This window comes from Saimiri boliviensis, chromosome 9, assembly GCF_048565385.1.
Source record: "Saimiri boliviensis isolate mSaiBol1 chromosome 9, mSaiBol1.pri, whole genome shotgun sequence".
NCBI classification, from domain to species: domain Eukaryota; kingdom Metazoa; phylum Chordata; class Mammalia; order Primates; family Cebidae; genus Saimiri; species Saimiri boliviensis.
The window spans coordinates 23469648-23484758 of NC_133457.1; the positions used below are offsets into that span (position 1 = coordinate 23469648).

The window sequence follows — 15111 nt, forward strand, 5'->3', positions numbered from 1 at the left end:
CGTCTGCGGCTGTGGTGCCCCACATCACCGGAAGCAGTGTGAAATAACAGCGAAGTAGGAAAAAAGGCAAAGCACTATAACCATTACTACACAATACAATGGCCCCCATACTCACCAAAATATACAACATAATGGCCCCTATAACCTCCCTTTGCCCAAAAGTCTCCCCCCACATTACTACACACCGTGTTTCCCCTATTAAAAGACCCTGTCTTATATTAATTTTACCCCCAAAAGACGGAGGCTGTCTTATTTTTAGGAGGTGTCTTATAAGAGGGGAAACATGCAGCAGTGGGCTTCCCACAGAAGAGGCCCACCGCTGCTGCAGATGTCCAGGACGCTGTATACACAGTTTGACAGGCTGATCACCACCATCCCTGTATACAGCACTGGAGGTGGTGCTGGGCCTGTGACACTGTATACCGCTGTCTGGGACAGTGGAGGCAGTAGCGCTGGCTGTGAAGGGGGTCATACCTTGCATAGTCCGGCCCTCCAATGGTCTGAGGGACAGTGAACTGGCCCCCTGTGTAAAAAGTTTGGGGACCCCTGAATTAGATATTGATATCAATTTGAGGGTTGTCAGCAAAAGATCATATTCAAAGCCATGCAATAAGATGAAACTATCAAAGAGAACATGAAAAAGTGGTAGATTCAATGGCCTGGAAATTCTACTGAAGTCTTTAGAATTGTTAGCATTAAGATTCCAGAGGACGTTAACTAGCAAAAACAAGTGGAAATAGACAATGGGATACTTAAAACAGATTCTAGGGCCAGTATAAATATTGGTAATGATAAGATAGGTTATGACTGTGAAAGTGGGTGGCCCAGAACTGACAGGCCAGGCAATGGACTAGACTTATCCGTGGGCATTTAAATCACTGAAGATAATGATAAGAATAGTATTGGAGATAGAGACAGCAAGATGCTAAAATATTCATTGAATGAGGACAGAGCAAAGAGTTCTGCAGATGACTACATAAAAGCACAGCAGAGAATGGTTTAATCTGGTAGGACTTGTTTCAAATGGACCAGGAGATTTTAGACAGGAAGAAGAGAATCGACTGTCCAGAAACAGCAATGAGAGATAAGACTCTGACATATGCGAGTTTGGGAGGCAAAATAGCCTCTACTTGAGAGATCTGTAAAAGCAGCTTCTCCTTAGGAAACAACCAGATTTAAGTTAGAATTCAAGAGCAATGGGATCATTCAGAATAAAAGCTGAAGACACTGATTTGGCTAATGACACACCATGAGTTCCAAAAAAATTTAGATGGTGAAGAACTAATGGTTTAAGATAGATGGAGATGGTAGAAACAGCTGGCTATGCCACAATACCCATTCATTCCTGCTTCTGTGGTATAGGAATTTGAAGTTTTGCTGTACATCTGGCCTCCTAAAATGAAGACTATGTTTCCTAGCCACCCTTGAAACCAGGTGTGGCCACATAGGGTATTAATAATACTGAAACTGACAGTGGATATTATAGTATCATCAACCTACCGGCCCAATCTGGCTTTTATATTCTGTGAAGGGTAAAAATGAAGAGGCAGGACTCAACTCTGGAGGGAGGGCTCCAATGGGACCAGACAGGGACTGGCTAAAACAAAGAATAGGTGAAATCACCTCTCTGCAAGACACATCCATCAGTGTGCCATGTAGGTTTACCCTTGCCACAGTAACACCAGGAAGTTATCTGTTTTTCTAGAAATTTCTGTGTAACTCACCTCTTAATTTGCATAAAGTTAACAGTGGGCAAAAATATGACTGCAGAACTGCCTTTGAGCTGCTCCTCTGGGCACACTGCCTATGGGGTAGCCCTGCTCCAAATGGAACAGTATCTTTGCTGCTGCTGTACACTGCTGCATCAATAAATGTTTCCATATAACACCACCGGCTCACTCTTCAATTCTTTCTTGGGCCATGCCAAGAACCCTCCTGAGGTAAGCCTCAGTTTTGGAGCTTACCTGCCCTGCATCAGATACATTGCCCAACAATAATACTACCTAAGTTCATATTGCCTAATTTCAGAGTGGCAACGTGAAAAGTGTGTTATCTGAGAACCCCATTTCATTACCTCTTATAAAAGTTATATAAAATCACAGCATAATTGGCAAATAAAAAAACTTGGAAGAGTGACACTCCCCATGCCATGCCATCAAGGCCATGTATAACACAGCAAGATAAAAAGAGCCAGGATTCCTGACCTTGTGGAAAGTCACATCAATCCTGTACCATTGAAGTTTAATGTGATAGAGAATAGTTTTATTTAAGTTACTGTCATCAACAGCTAATCCTAAGAACAAACTAATGCAGGGAATTAAGAGTCTTAAATGTGGAGACTGAGGTAAACAGGGATGTAAGGTATGACAGAGTAGTCCCATATGCCTCTTGAGAAATGGTGGCTAATCAATTTAAACTGTAGCCTTCTTGGAACTGCTCTCTTAAGCAGTATTGATACAGACTTTTGTAAGAGAAAAAGGGGCAGTCTTCTAGCAGCATATAAAACTCTGTGGAATTTCTTTTCAATCTTGATAAGAAATTTCTTCCCAAGTCCTAGCTACTTGGGAAGGCTGAGGCAGGAGGATTGCTTGAGCACAGGAGGTTAAAGTTACAGTGAGCTATGTTCATGTTACTGAACTCCAGCCTGGCCAACACAGTGAGACCCTGTCTCTTAAAAAAAATAGATTAAACCATGGTACTCTTCTGCTCAACACTCTTTAGTGGCTTCCTATCTCACCCGGAGTAAAAACAAAGTTTTTACGATGTTGTCCAAGGTCCTTATTACTCTGGATTTCTATTGTGATGGTTACTTTTATGTGACAACTTGGCTAGATTATGGTGCAGAGTTATTTGGGCAAACACTAATCTAAATGTTGCTGTAAAGTTATTTTTTCACAGGTGAGTGTAACATTTTCAACCAGTTAACTTTAAATAAAGCATATTACTCTGAATAATGTAGATAGGCTTCATCTAATCACCTGAAGGCCTTAACAAAGACCAAGGTTTCCCCCTCAAAAAAGGAATTCTGCCTCCAGACTACAACACAGGAATTCAGCCTGAGTTTCCAACCTTTGGACTCAAAACTGCAACATCAACTCATACCTGAATTTCCAACCTACTGGACAGGCTACAGATTCTAGCCTTGCCAGCTCCCACAATTACATGGGACAATTCCTAAACTCTCCCTTTATATATAGACAGATATATCTATGTATGTATGTATCTATGACTATGTATGGAGAATATATATATATATATATACATATATATATACACACACAGGTATATCTTACTTTATTGTGCTTTATTATACTTCACAGAAAATTGAAGGTTTGTGGTAATCCTGCCTTGAGCAAGTCTATCAACCATTTTTCCAACAGCATGTGCTCACTTAATGTCTCTGTATCACATTTTGGTAATTCTTGCCATATTTCAGACGTTTTCATTATTATTATATCTCCTATGGTGACCTCTGATCAGTGATTTTTGATGTTACTATTTTAATTGTTAGTGGGCACTGCAAAGCATGACTGTGTAAAATGGCAACTTAATGCATAAATGTTGTGTATGTTCTGACTATTTCACCCACCAGTGGTTTCCCCATCTCTCCTCTCCTCAGTCTTCCCTATTCTCTCAGGCACAGCAATATTGAAACTAGGCGAATAAACCCACAATGGCCTCTAAGCATTAAAGAGAAAGGTCTATCACTTTAAATCAAAAGCTAGAAATGACTAAACTTAGTGAGGAAGGCACGTTGAAAGCCCAGATAGGCCAAAAGCTAGGCCTCTTGTGCCAAACAGCCAAGTTGTAAATGCAAAGAGAAAGTTCTTGAAAAAAATTAAAAGTGCTACTCCAATGAAAACACAAATGATAAGAAAGTAAAACTGCTTTATTGCTGATATAGAGAAAGTTTTAGTGGTCAGAACAGATGATCAAAGCAGCCACAACATTCCCTTAAGCCAAAGCCTAATCCAGAGGAAGGCCCTAATTCTCTTTCATTCTATGAAGGCTGAGAAATCTCAGTGAGGAAGCTGCAGAAGAAAAGTCTGAAGCTAGCAGAGTTTGGTTAATGAGATTTAAGGAGACAAGCCTTCTCCATAATATGAAGGCGAAAAGTGAAGCACCAAGTGCTAACTTAGATGCTACAACAAGTTATCTAGATCTAGCTAAGATAATTGATGAAATCAGGTGGCTCCACTAAATAACAGACTTTCAGTGTAGATGAAACAGCCAAGATGATGCCATCTAGGACTTTGATAATTAGAAAGAAGTTAATGCCTGGCTTCAAAGCTTCAAATGACACCCTGACTCTCTTGCTAGGTGCTAATGCAGCTGGTGACTTTAAGACAATGCCAATGCTCATTTGCCATTCCGAAAATTCTAGGGCCATTAAGAATTAAGCTAAATCTACTCTGCCTGTGCTATATAAATAGAACAACAAAGCCTGAATTATAGCACATATTTATACAGCATGGTTTAATATTTTAAGCCAACTTTTGAAACATACTCCTCCAAAAAAAATTTTTTTTGTCCTTCAAAAGATTACTGCTTATTGACAATGTACCTAATTACTCAAGAGCTCTGATGGAGGTGTACAAGGAGATTAATGTTTCCATGCCTGCTAACAACAACATCCTTTCTGCAGCCCATGGATAAAGAAGTCATTTTGGCTTTCAAATCTTATTAAGAAGTAACATATTGCTTTACAAATTGCAAGAGAACTAGAAATGGAGCCTAAAAATGGGACCTACTCCTGATGAACATGCTGTGAACCTCTTGAAATGATAACAAAAGATTTAGAATATTACATAAACTTATTTGATAAAGCAACAGCAGAGTTGGAGAGAACTCACTTCTATTTTGAAAGAAGTTCTGCCCTGGGTAAAATGCTACCAAACAGCATCACATGCTAGAAAGAAATCTTTCATGAAGGCAATAGTCAATCAATGCAGAAAACTTTATTGTCGTATTATTTTAAGAAACTGCCACAGCCACCCCAACCTTCAGCAACCATCACCCTAGTCAGTCAGCAGCCATCAACATCCAGGCAACATCCTCAACCAACAAAAACATGTTAACTCACTAAAGGCTTATGATGAGTATCAACATTTTTTTTAGCAATAAAGTCGTTTTTACTTAAGCTATGTACATTCTTTTCTTAGATATTACTATTGCACACTTAATAGACTACCATATGGTGTAAATATGCAGTGGGAAACCAAAAAATTCGTGGGACTCACTTTATTGCAACATAAGCTATATTGTGGTGGTCTGGAACCCAACCTGCAATATCTCTGAGGTATGCTTGTATATATCCCACGTTGGTTCTGTTTCTCTGGAGAGCCCTGAGTAATAATATACTCATTATTTCTCTGACCATATCTTCTGCCTCTCTCCTCTTTCACTAGAACTGCTCCAGCCACAATGGCTTCTAGGCTTTTCTTTCAAGCATGCTCCTGCCTCAGGGCCTTTGTGCTTACAGTACCCTGCCTGGAATCCCTATCCCCTGAGAGTTGTATGGCTTACTTCCCTTTACTTCTTTACAAATTTGCCAAAAACATCACCTTTTCAGCAAAGCCTTCTCTGTATACCCTATTATATGTGTCTGTCATACTATGTATTTTATTTACTTACTATTGCCCCTTTCGTAAGCTCCATGAAGGCAGAAATTTTTGTCTGTTTTGTGCACTCAAAAATCCCCTGCAACTAGAATCGTGCCTTCCTTACAGTAAGTACTCAGTAAACATTTGTCCAATGCACAAATGGAGAAGATATGAAGCCAGTAGGCACAACTCACAAGTGTAGAGGTGAAACATATATAAGTGTAGATAGATAGATGTAGTATATGTGTGTATTAATATACTGTATATGTGTGTGTGTGTGTGTGTGTCTGTGTGTGTGTGTGTGTGTTAAAATGTACATAAGTATAGGAATTAAAGGAAAGAAATACAGCTTTAGTTATGAAGGTAGTCTTTAGTATGTTTGGAAGCAAAGGACAAGTTTGGAAGCAAAGGACCCAGTGAACAGGGATAGATTAGCAATACCATGGAAACAGAGGAAAACTAAGACAGCACAGTCCCCCTAGAAATCATTTAATGAAGGGCACTGATAACGAGCTATCTTCCATTTTTTAAAATGTACAGGTTCATAGAAACATAAAGATGGTTAATGGGCAATCAAAAACATGAAACAATGACCAGCCTCGATCATAATTAAAGAAATGAAAATTAAAACAACCAGATACATTGTTCTGTTCTCCAAGTGGCCAAATGCAACATACTCAAAACCCAGTTGGCTGGCAGAGAGAAACAGATACTTTTGTACATTACTGAACAGTAGGCAAACTGGTGCTGCATTTCCTATGCTTGGGGAATTCCCTGTCTTATGAGTCCTTCTTCCCATTACACAAAACAAACTATTTCCTCCAGGCTTCCTTATAGCTAAAACACAGGTAAATATTAATAAAACTTAGGCTCTGCCAAATCTACAACCTGAGCTATATTTTGAACTGGAAGCTACTGATGCAAAGGAGGTGGTATCATATAAGGAATAGACTCTGGGAAGAATTCCTAGGCATAGGAATTCACCCTACACATATGAATGTACACCAAGATACACAGATGCTCCTCAACAATTTACAAAAGGGTTACATCCAATAAACCCATCATAAGTTGAAAATATCATTAAGTCAAAAATACATTTAACACACCTAACACACCAAACATCAGAGCTTAGTCTAGTCTACCTTAAATATGCTTAGAGCACTTACAGTAGCTACAGTTGTATACTATAGCATATCAGTTGTTTACCCTTATGATCATGCGGCTGACTAGGAGTTGCAGCAGGCTGCCCACTGCCAAGCATCCCAAGAGAGCATCATGTCATGTATTGCTAGCCCAATAAAAGATCAAAAATCAAAATCTGAAGTACTGTTTCTACTGTAAAGTACATCCCTTTCACACCATCATAAAGTCAGTAAACATCATGTCAAACCATCATAGTCTGAGACTGTCTATATATACAAATCTGTTCATTACAGAGCTCTGTAAGTACTACCAAAAATTAGAAATTTAAATGTTCATAGACTTTACATCTCTGTGTGGATATGTGTGTTTATAACATGGAACAGGGTTAGAATCAAGAAAATATAATGAAGAATTAGACCTAACTAAGCATTATGCTAATTGAAAAAAGCCAGTTACAAAAAGACAAATACTGTATGATTCCACTTATATAAGTTATCTAGAGTAGTCAAATTTACAGAAATAAAGCGTAGGATGATGGCTGCCAGGGGCTAGGGGAAGGAGAAATAGAAGTTATTATTCAATAGGTACACTTTCAGTTCTGCAAGATGAAAAGAGTTCTGTGGATAGATGGATGAATGAATGGATGTGACAGTGGCACAAATGTGGATACACTTAATGCCACTGAACTATACACTTAAAAAAAAAGATTTTTTTTTGAAAAAGAGAAAAAAGAATTAGATTTAGGAAATAAAACTAAGAGGTAAAGCACTAACAATAAGAAAAATTTTAGGTGATAAAACAGGGAGGCCATGACTTGTCAACAAGAATGTACCTATAGGTAAGAAGTGGCAGAAAAATCTTTAGTAAACAAAAATGTTAAGGATAGATAAGAAATTCAAGAGCTAGATCACAAGCATATTTATACCAAGTTTTCTCTGAGTCACTTGTGTTCTAGTTAATAGAGACAGCAGGCTGGCTTATTACTATCCAAGGTCCTATTAAAATAAGTACAGTTTTTATCAAGAGTCCCCTAAATTGACAGTTCTGACCAAACTCCTGTGAGAGTAGAGAAAGGAGAAAGGTAAGTTTACAGATTGGTGCCATCATAAAACTTGAAGACTTGAGAGGAGATCTTTTGTATGATAGAAAAGAAAGAGAGGCAGGCCCACCATTTCCAGGCACAGACTCAAAGTCTTAACCACAGGAAACAGTACGGCAGTATAGTTCACCAAGGGTGTCCAATCTTTTGGCTTCCCTGAGCCACACTGGAAGAATTGCCTTGGGCCACACAGAAGATATACTAACAGTAATGACAGCTGATGCGCTAAAGAAAAAAAAAATCACAAAAAAAATCTCATAATGTTTTAAGAAAGTTTACAAATTTGCGTTGGGCAGCATTCAAAGCTGTCCTGGGCCGCATGTGGCCTGTGGGCTGTGGGTTGGACAAGCGTGGTTTAACTAGAAAAGACCTCCACCTTCCACCCCAACCCAATTCCTATATGCATTTGCTAAAGTGTATGTGTATGCTGTGGTATTTATGTTTCCTTACAATTCTAGCTATGATTAATAGCCATACATCAATATTATTCTTATTGGCTATAATTATAATTCTTCTGTGGGGTGGTCTAATAAATTCTAACCAATAAGCCATGTGATTCAGAAACTTAAAAATATGTAGTCACCTTTAATATACACGTTTAATTCAACTAGCATTTTTTTAAATCATATAAGTGGTATAATTGAATGTTGTTTTAAAACTATTTTTAAAATGAGATGAATCCGTACATGTTGATATAAAAAGACATCTGTGTTAAATGACAAAAACAAGATATACAGCTGTATTATCGAATTCAATCCCTTTTGTGAAAATAAAAAGTGAGATATATATTTAAACTGGTGGATACCAAAACATTTTTCTGGGAAGATATGCAAGACACTTAATAATGGAGACCTCTGGGAGGATAGGAGCACTGGAATGAGAAGAAAAGCTTTAAATTCTAATTTTACATGTTTCTGTACTGTTCGAAGTTTTTAACAATGCTCACGGTATTTTTAAATCAATCGATTATATATTTAATATAGGATTATCTAAGTGTAGCATTATGGCCCTTTTTTATACATTTCTGCATTTCTATAAAACCCTAATAAATAATATTTTTAAAAGATCACATTCTCCACACTTGAATCCCTTCTTATTGAAACATTCACCTGGCTTATCTTCCTGAAGATACTATGCTTTGCCTTGTTATGTAAATGAGGAAAATAATGCCTACTTGGCAAGTTAGTTATAAGGACTAAATGAGATAAAGTACGTAAAGTGTCCAGTAGAGTACCCAATACATAGTAAGCACTTAATAAATGTTAGTATTTCCAGTGAAAATTGTTTTTTCACCCTGCACATATATATTCACTCGTTTCCTACCTAAAAAGAATTTATCTTTGGAACAACCACTTTCTCACTGTTAGCCTATGTGGCATGAGGCCCAGACTTTAGCCAATTAGAGCATTCCATTCCCTTTGCACAGACTGTTTCACAGGTGGCCCAGGACTTTTATTCAAATCAATGCTGGGGAAGAGAAACTCATTCCCCTTGGATTTTAATTTTAGAAGATATGTGGCTGGAGTTTCTGTAGCTAACTTACCACAACAAAGGAGAGCCTAAAGGTGCTAGAAGCCATCATATGGAACCTGAAAATAATGCTAAGACAATGGAATCCAAAGCGAGGAAAGTAACCAAATCCTTGTGTCTTTATTTGAACCCTTAATCCAGTTATAGTCACCAGACTTTTCAGTAATAGGAGACAATATTTTTTTCAAGACAATTTGGATTGAGTTTTCTGTCACTTGTAATCTAGGGTCCCACCCTAGACATTACTGTAATTACTTCCTCTTCTTATATTCTAAAAATGAACATTTTCTCAATATCCTTGGTCTGATGCTAGCTTCTCTCTACTTAACAATCTTAAAAACCTAACCTATTTTTAGTGTTCCAGTTATTCTTACAACACTATCCATTTTATTTTCTCTCCTAAGCCATATTCTCTACCTCTACTGCTTGTTGAATAGATCTTTCCAGAATTCCAACCTACAGAAATAAAAACATACTTATCTTTCAAAATGGTATTTGCAAAAAAGAGCTGTTCTGCCTTCTAGCTTCCTGGGTTTCTGATGATAAGTTATATGTGTTTCAGTAATATTAATACACCAAGGGGGTTTATATTATCAGGAGAAATATTCACTTCCATCTGTACTGTCTATATCTAATTTATTATAATCTTGAACAATATTCTCTATTTATCTTGAACAATATTCTCTAAATATTTATACAATAAATTCACATTTACTTTGATTTATTAGTTAATATCTAATTTATCTAAATATTTACAATTATAAACTTAATCTTTTAAAATATTTACTTATAAATCTAATTTCAGCTTTTCTGAAATGTTATGACATTAGAAAGCAAACAAAACATGTATTATTAAAATGATGACAAAAGCTTGCACTTAAAGAACTGAAGACTTTAATTCTAATTCCAATTTTTCACTTTGAACTTTTTCTTATTTCTGTATGTGGGGTATAATTTTACTTTTCTAATGTAAAAAGTGAGGTTTTCTTTCTAAGACTGCCTGAAGTTGCAGGTAAAGATTACTGGCAGATCATTTTAGACTAGGAAGATAAGACCTGGTTATATTAATACTTTCCAAAATGATGGTAAACCAGTCTTTTCCAGGTAGACCAGCTTTTCTTTGTAATTAAAATCTGTTAATTTCATGAGACATGTCCAAAATATTGGCAACAATCAACCAAAAGGCTTTATTTCTTGTGACACTAATACCTTCTCAAAAATTATGCTTATTCTGGGCCAGGCGGGGTGGCTCACACCTGTAATCCTAGCACTTTGGGAGGCTGAGGTGGGTAGATCACCTGAGGTCAGGAGTTCAAGATCAGCCTGGTCATCAGGGTGAAACCCCACCTTAAAAAATAAATAAATAAAAGAAAAAAAATTATGCTTATTCTCAATGTCTTATTTTTTGTTGTATGTATACACCTCCAGATTTAACTCTACTCTGAAGCTGTTTATGTTTTCTCATTATACAACCTGGTTTATGACACTTTTGAAAATATTTCTTCTGTGTGGGCAATGGTTAGTTTCAATTAAATTTAAGGCCATCAGTCAGTTTATTCGTCAAAACTATATTTCTGTGTATTATCATTCTTCCTATACCGTTATCAATTATTCAAGGATTCACAAAGAATACTGTATGACTGACACTGAACCATCAAAATCTACAAAAGCTATAGATTTTTCTCCCAAAATGACTTCCGATTTTTTTCCATCCTACTTTGTAGGCACTTCTCACTTACTGTTATCTAGTAACAATCTTAACTAAAGCCTAGACTGATCTCAGTTTCCTTCCTCTTTAACACATTCCATATAACTACTGTTAATCATTCTTCCTATATTTACCAAGTCATTCCTCGGCTCAGAATTGTTCTAAAAGCTGTTTCCTCCATATCATATCTAACATCCTTGATTTGGTTTTCAAGATCCTTCAATTTTAGTATATGTGCTGCCGAAGCGAGCACTCAAGATCCTTCAAAAGCTACACTTCCTTTAACTTGATATCCCTTATTCATCCTTAGCACACCCTAATAAGTTCAATGTCATAAACACAGCAAAATCAAATATTTATGGAATGTGTGCTAGATGAATAATCATAAACAGTACGATGAGACAGGTATTATACGCTGGTTTCATAAATAAATACTCTCAAGATTGACAAAGTGAGGAAATAGTCAAGCATATATCTCAAAAATGATGGAACTTGGGACTCTGTTTTCTATATTACATTTTTGCACTACATTGTGCTGTTTTAGCACACTACTCGATTTGGTCTATTTATTTTTTTCATAGTTGATACCTCTCTAATAGTAACTCAGTCTTTGTCGTGTTCTACAACCTTTGGAAATGCAAAACTTCCAGAAGCCCTCAGAGATAATCCCTGTATCTTTTTGTTATGCTTACCAGCCAAAAAACTTTTTTCCATTGAGCATTACTTTCTATAGTTTGTTTTATGAGAAAACAACAATTATTTTTTAACTTCAAACATAAAGATATATCATGATATTGAGTCTATGCTTCTTCAAAATACATCAGTCTCCCAACCTCACCGAATTCTTACAATTGGTTGGCTGAGGGTGGCTCTCCACCCCTTTCTGAGAATCACTGAACCTGACTTCATGCTCTTCGATGGAAGAACCATAATATATTTAAAATGATTATGTAAATTCATTCAAAAAGCAGATTTATTGATGCTTTAATATGCCAGACCCTAAGTAAGCAAAAGTTAAAGAAAAAAAAAAAAGGAGGCTAGTTCTTAATGTCAAGTACTTAAAAGTTGTTGCATAAATACTTGAGATAATCAAATGAGCTGGTAGTTCTTTAACAATGCAGGGAATTAGGAGCCAAGTATGAGATTCTGATGAAAGCTGTAGGAACACTAACTCTCCAGAAAAATGCACATAGAATCGTGTATACAATTTTAGGGGAGTTATGAAATCTGAAGCCCAATCACCTTCAGATCCACAGACCCCAGGTTAAAAACCCACTAAAACTAACTTCTCAGGAAACAGTAATTGCCAAACTTGCTTACTAATCCTAATTATGCCTTATCCAGTGCAATGTATACAAAAGCCACTTAAGGAATATTTGCTGATCGATAATGCCCTCATAAAAATAGAACACTGGTAAGTCGTTTTTTTCCATTACAGAGCCTTTTAGTAAAATTATTGTAAAAGTCCGAAACCTTTCACTAGTAACACCAATGATCTAAAACCAGTAACTCGAAAATCGTTATTGTGCTACTCACATGTGGACTAAGCTATCACTAATCCAGGTCTTCTCCTTATTGTCTCTTTACTCCCTTCAGACTCAGGGGCTTCCTCCTTCGCATCCCAAAAGCTACACCCAGAGCCCCCGCTGCCGCCAGAGAAGACAGAAAATGATGCTCCACGAAGCACACACCTTCAAAACAGGAAAAATGGGGATCCAGTGACGGCTACAACTTCCAAACTCTTTTCTCACCACGTCCAGAGTTGACGAGATTTACCTTAAGTTCCAGGAAAGCGGTGGCGATTGCTCACAAATAGTTGGTACCAGTTACCAAGAAGCCTCCGGATCTCCCCGTCACCATAGTGACTTCTAAGAATACGCTCCCTTCGTCTTCCCGCGATACTTCTACGCGCACGTCATCCGAGTGGGGCCGAGACCCCGCCTCCCAGGGAGCGCGCCTTCTTCTGAAGAGGCGTTTCTGGGTCCTTGAGCCCCGCCTCCTGGTGTGAGCAGAACTCTACCCATTTTTAAAAATCTTTTCCAAAATTTGCCAGGTTGCTTCTCCAAATATTTTTAATAATAGTGCCGCTACTGTAGACCATGAAGAAAACAATCCCTCGCTGTTTTCACTTAGTATAAACTTCTGTCGCCTAGGTCCCGCCAGGAGTTCGCGCATGCGCAGGAACGACCATAAGATGGCGGTGAGAATCGCCGCACTTTTTTTCAAATTAGTGGATCCCAGAAATCATTGCGCGCATTTGTAACGAATTTCCGTTCGAGTTTGTATTTTAGGCGCCATTTTCGAGTGAAGGACCCGGAGCCGAAACACCGGCAGGAGCGGGGAGGGGGGCAGGTACTACACAACCGTCTCCAGCCTTGGTCTGAGTGGACTGTCCCACAGGTAAAGTACTTCTCTTCCTGGTCAGGTTGTCACGCTCTTACTTCCTGTCTTGTCCGCGGGCGCCTGGAAAATAGAGGCCTTGAGCCGGAGCAGCGAAGTCCGGGCTGAGGCTGCCGCTGGGAGATTTCGCTTGCTGTCACCCCTCCCCCCTCGGCCGCTCCCCGGCGCCCGGGCTCCCGCCCGTGCTCCCGGGCGCCACTTTTCCGAGCTACTCAGACGTCTCTCGTGGAGGCTCCGAGCCTCGCAGATCTGTTCTAAAAAAATACTGGTCTCTATCTGGGAAAGGGCGTCTCCCCCTACCCCTCTGTCTTCTGCCAAGGGACTAGTTACCGGGTCTCAGCCTTCGCTGGTGACCTTTCATGGTTTACTGTCCAACGGGAGGGACTCCGCCCGAGGAGCAGGAGAGATAAACTCCTGCCACCCCAAAATTAGTGAGCAGGCGCTGCCAGTGTCCGGCTTGAAGTTGCTAGTGGTTGGTCCCAGCCTTCGCCCTTCGCGGTTCGGACTGCGGAGAGGAGGGGAGACCTCGTTATGCCCCGGGCGGTCCACGGCGTCAGGAGCTAAAGGGCGGGCAGAGGAAAGCGGGCGGCGAGTCGCCGGTTAGTCCTCACTGCTCTCGAGAGTTGTTCGCCGCTGGATCCTGACCCTGACACGAACTCGTCTCTCCAAGTCGGATCGCTTGCATCCCTGGCCCCGAGAGCGTGGGAGTGTCAGGAAATGCCAGCGTATTGGAGTTCCTCCGTTAGAAATACGTTAGCGAGTATTACACGCTTGTACTGTGGGCGGACGGTTGGAGGTCCTTAAAAAAAAAAAAAAAAAAAAAAAAAACCTAAGCAGTTGCTCAATTATTGATTGATCCTCAGGCACGTCTAGGTTTTCCCACTTACATAGGCCTTATTAAGAAACCAGTCCTGCCTTCTTGCCACTTGCGTCTTTCGGTGGCGCCTTCACGAAGTCCCGCTGAGCGGGGTGTTAAACGGGGCTCTCGGAAGCCGGTGGACCGAGGTTTCCCCGGGTGGGACGCGCGGTGCAGCGGCCCGCCGACTGACTTGCTCCCGGCTCTCCACTGGCCCCAGCAACCATGCCCCGTAAAGGCACCCAGCTCTCCACGGCCCGGCGCAGAGAGGGAGGGCCGCCGCCGTCCCCTGACGGCGCCAGCAGCGACACGGAGCCTGAGCCGCCGTCCGGCCGCGCGGAGTGCCCACCTACTGCCGCAGGTGAGTGACCCGTCGCGACTCGGCAGGAACGCGCGCAGGGGGACTGGCAGGCATACGCGCCCAGCCACAGGTTGGCTGAAGTTATTGAGCGCGGGCAAGAGGCTGCGGGGTTGACGTCTAAAGGTCCGGTGTTTGTCCCGTAGAGCAGCTCAGGAAAGCCATTTGGTGACTTTGAGATAGGACTCCTGTGCAGTTTTGGTGTAATGGCGTTGGAAACGATGGGGGCAAGCAAACGGGTTCAGTTGTGAATTTTTGTGACCGTTTGGAATGGTACGTCTTTATTGTAGTTCTGCTAAAATCGAGACGGTCAGTCAAGAGCAAGTGAACTTTTTTTTCCCGGAGAAAATCAATATGACTATGTGAGCATGACGAAAAGTTGCTTGACCCTAACCTCACCTCCGTGGTCTTAGA

General features: G+C 39.9%; 2 protein-coding genes across 6 annotated transcripts in view; one reads left to right on the plus strand and one right to left on the minus strand.

Annotated features, from left to right (window-relative positions):
- Nucleotides 1-13347, minus strand: part of IFT80 (intraflagellar transport 80) — a 138344-nt gene extending 124997 nt beyond the window's left edge. For 3 of the 5 annotated variants that reach the window (XR_012519158.1, XM_074405587.1, XM_074405589.1), the window contains exon 1: nucleotides 12860-13347. The gene's annotated coding sequence lies outside the window, so the exon portion shown is untranslated. Of the gene's footprint in view, nucleotides 1-12619 lie in introns of all 5 variants that reach the window. The other 2 variants (XM_074405588.1, XM_074405586.1) reach the window with 2 other exon arrangements.
- Nucleotides 13348-13394: 47 nt separating this feature from the next.
- Nucleotides 13395-15111, plus strand: part of SMC4 (structural maintenance of chromosomes 4) — a 38308-nt gene continuing 36591 nt past the window's right edge. The window contains exon 1 of the mRNA XM_074405593.1: nucleotides 13395-14700. Coding sequence (XP_074261694.1) covers nucleotides 14565-14700 — 136 coding nt within the window. The 5' untranslated portion in view covers nucleotides 13395-14564. The remainder of the gene's footprint in view (nucleotides 14701-15111) is intronic.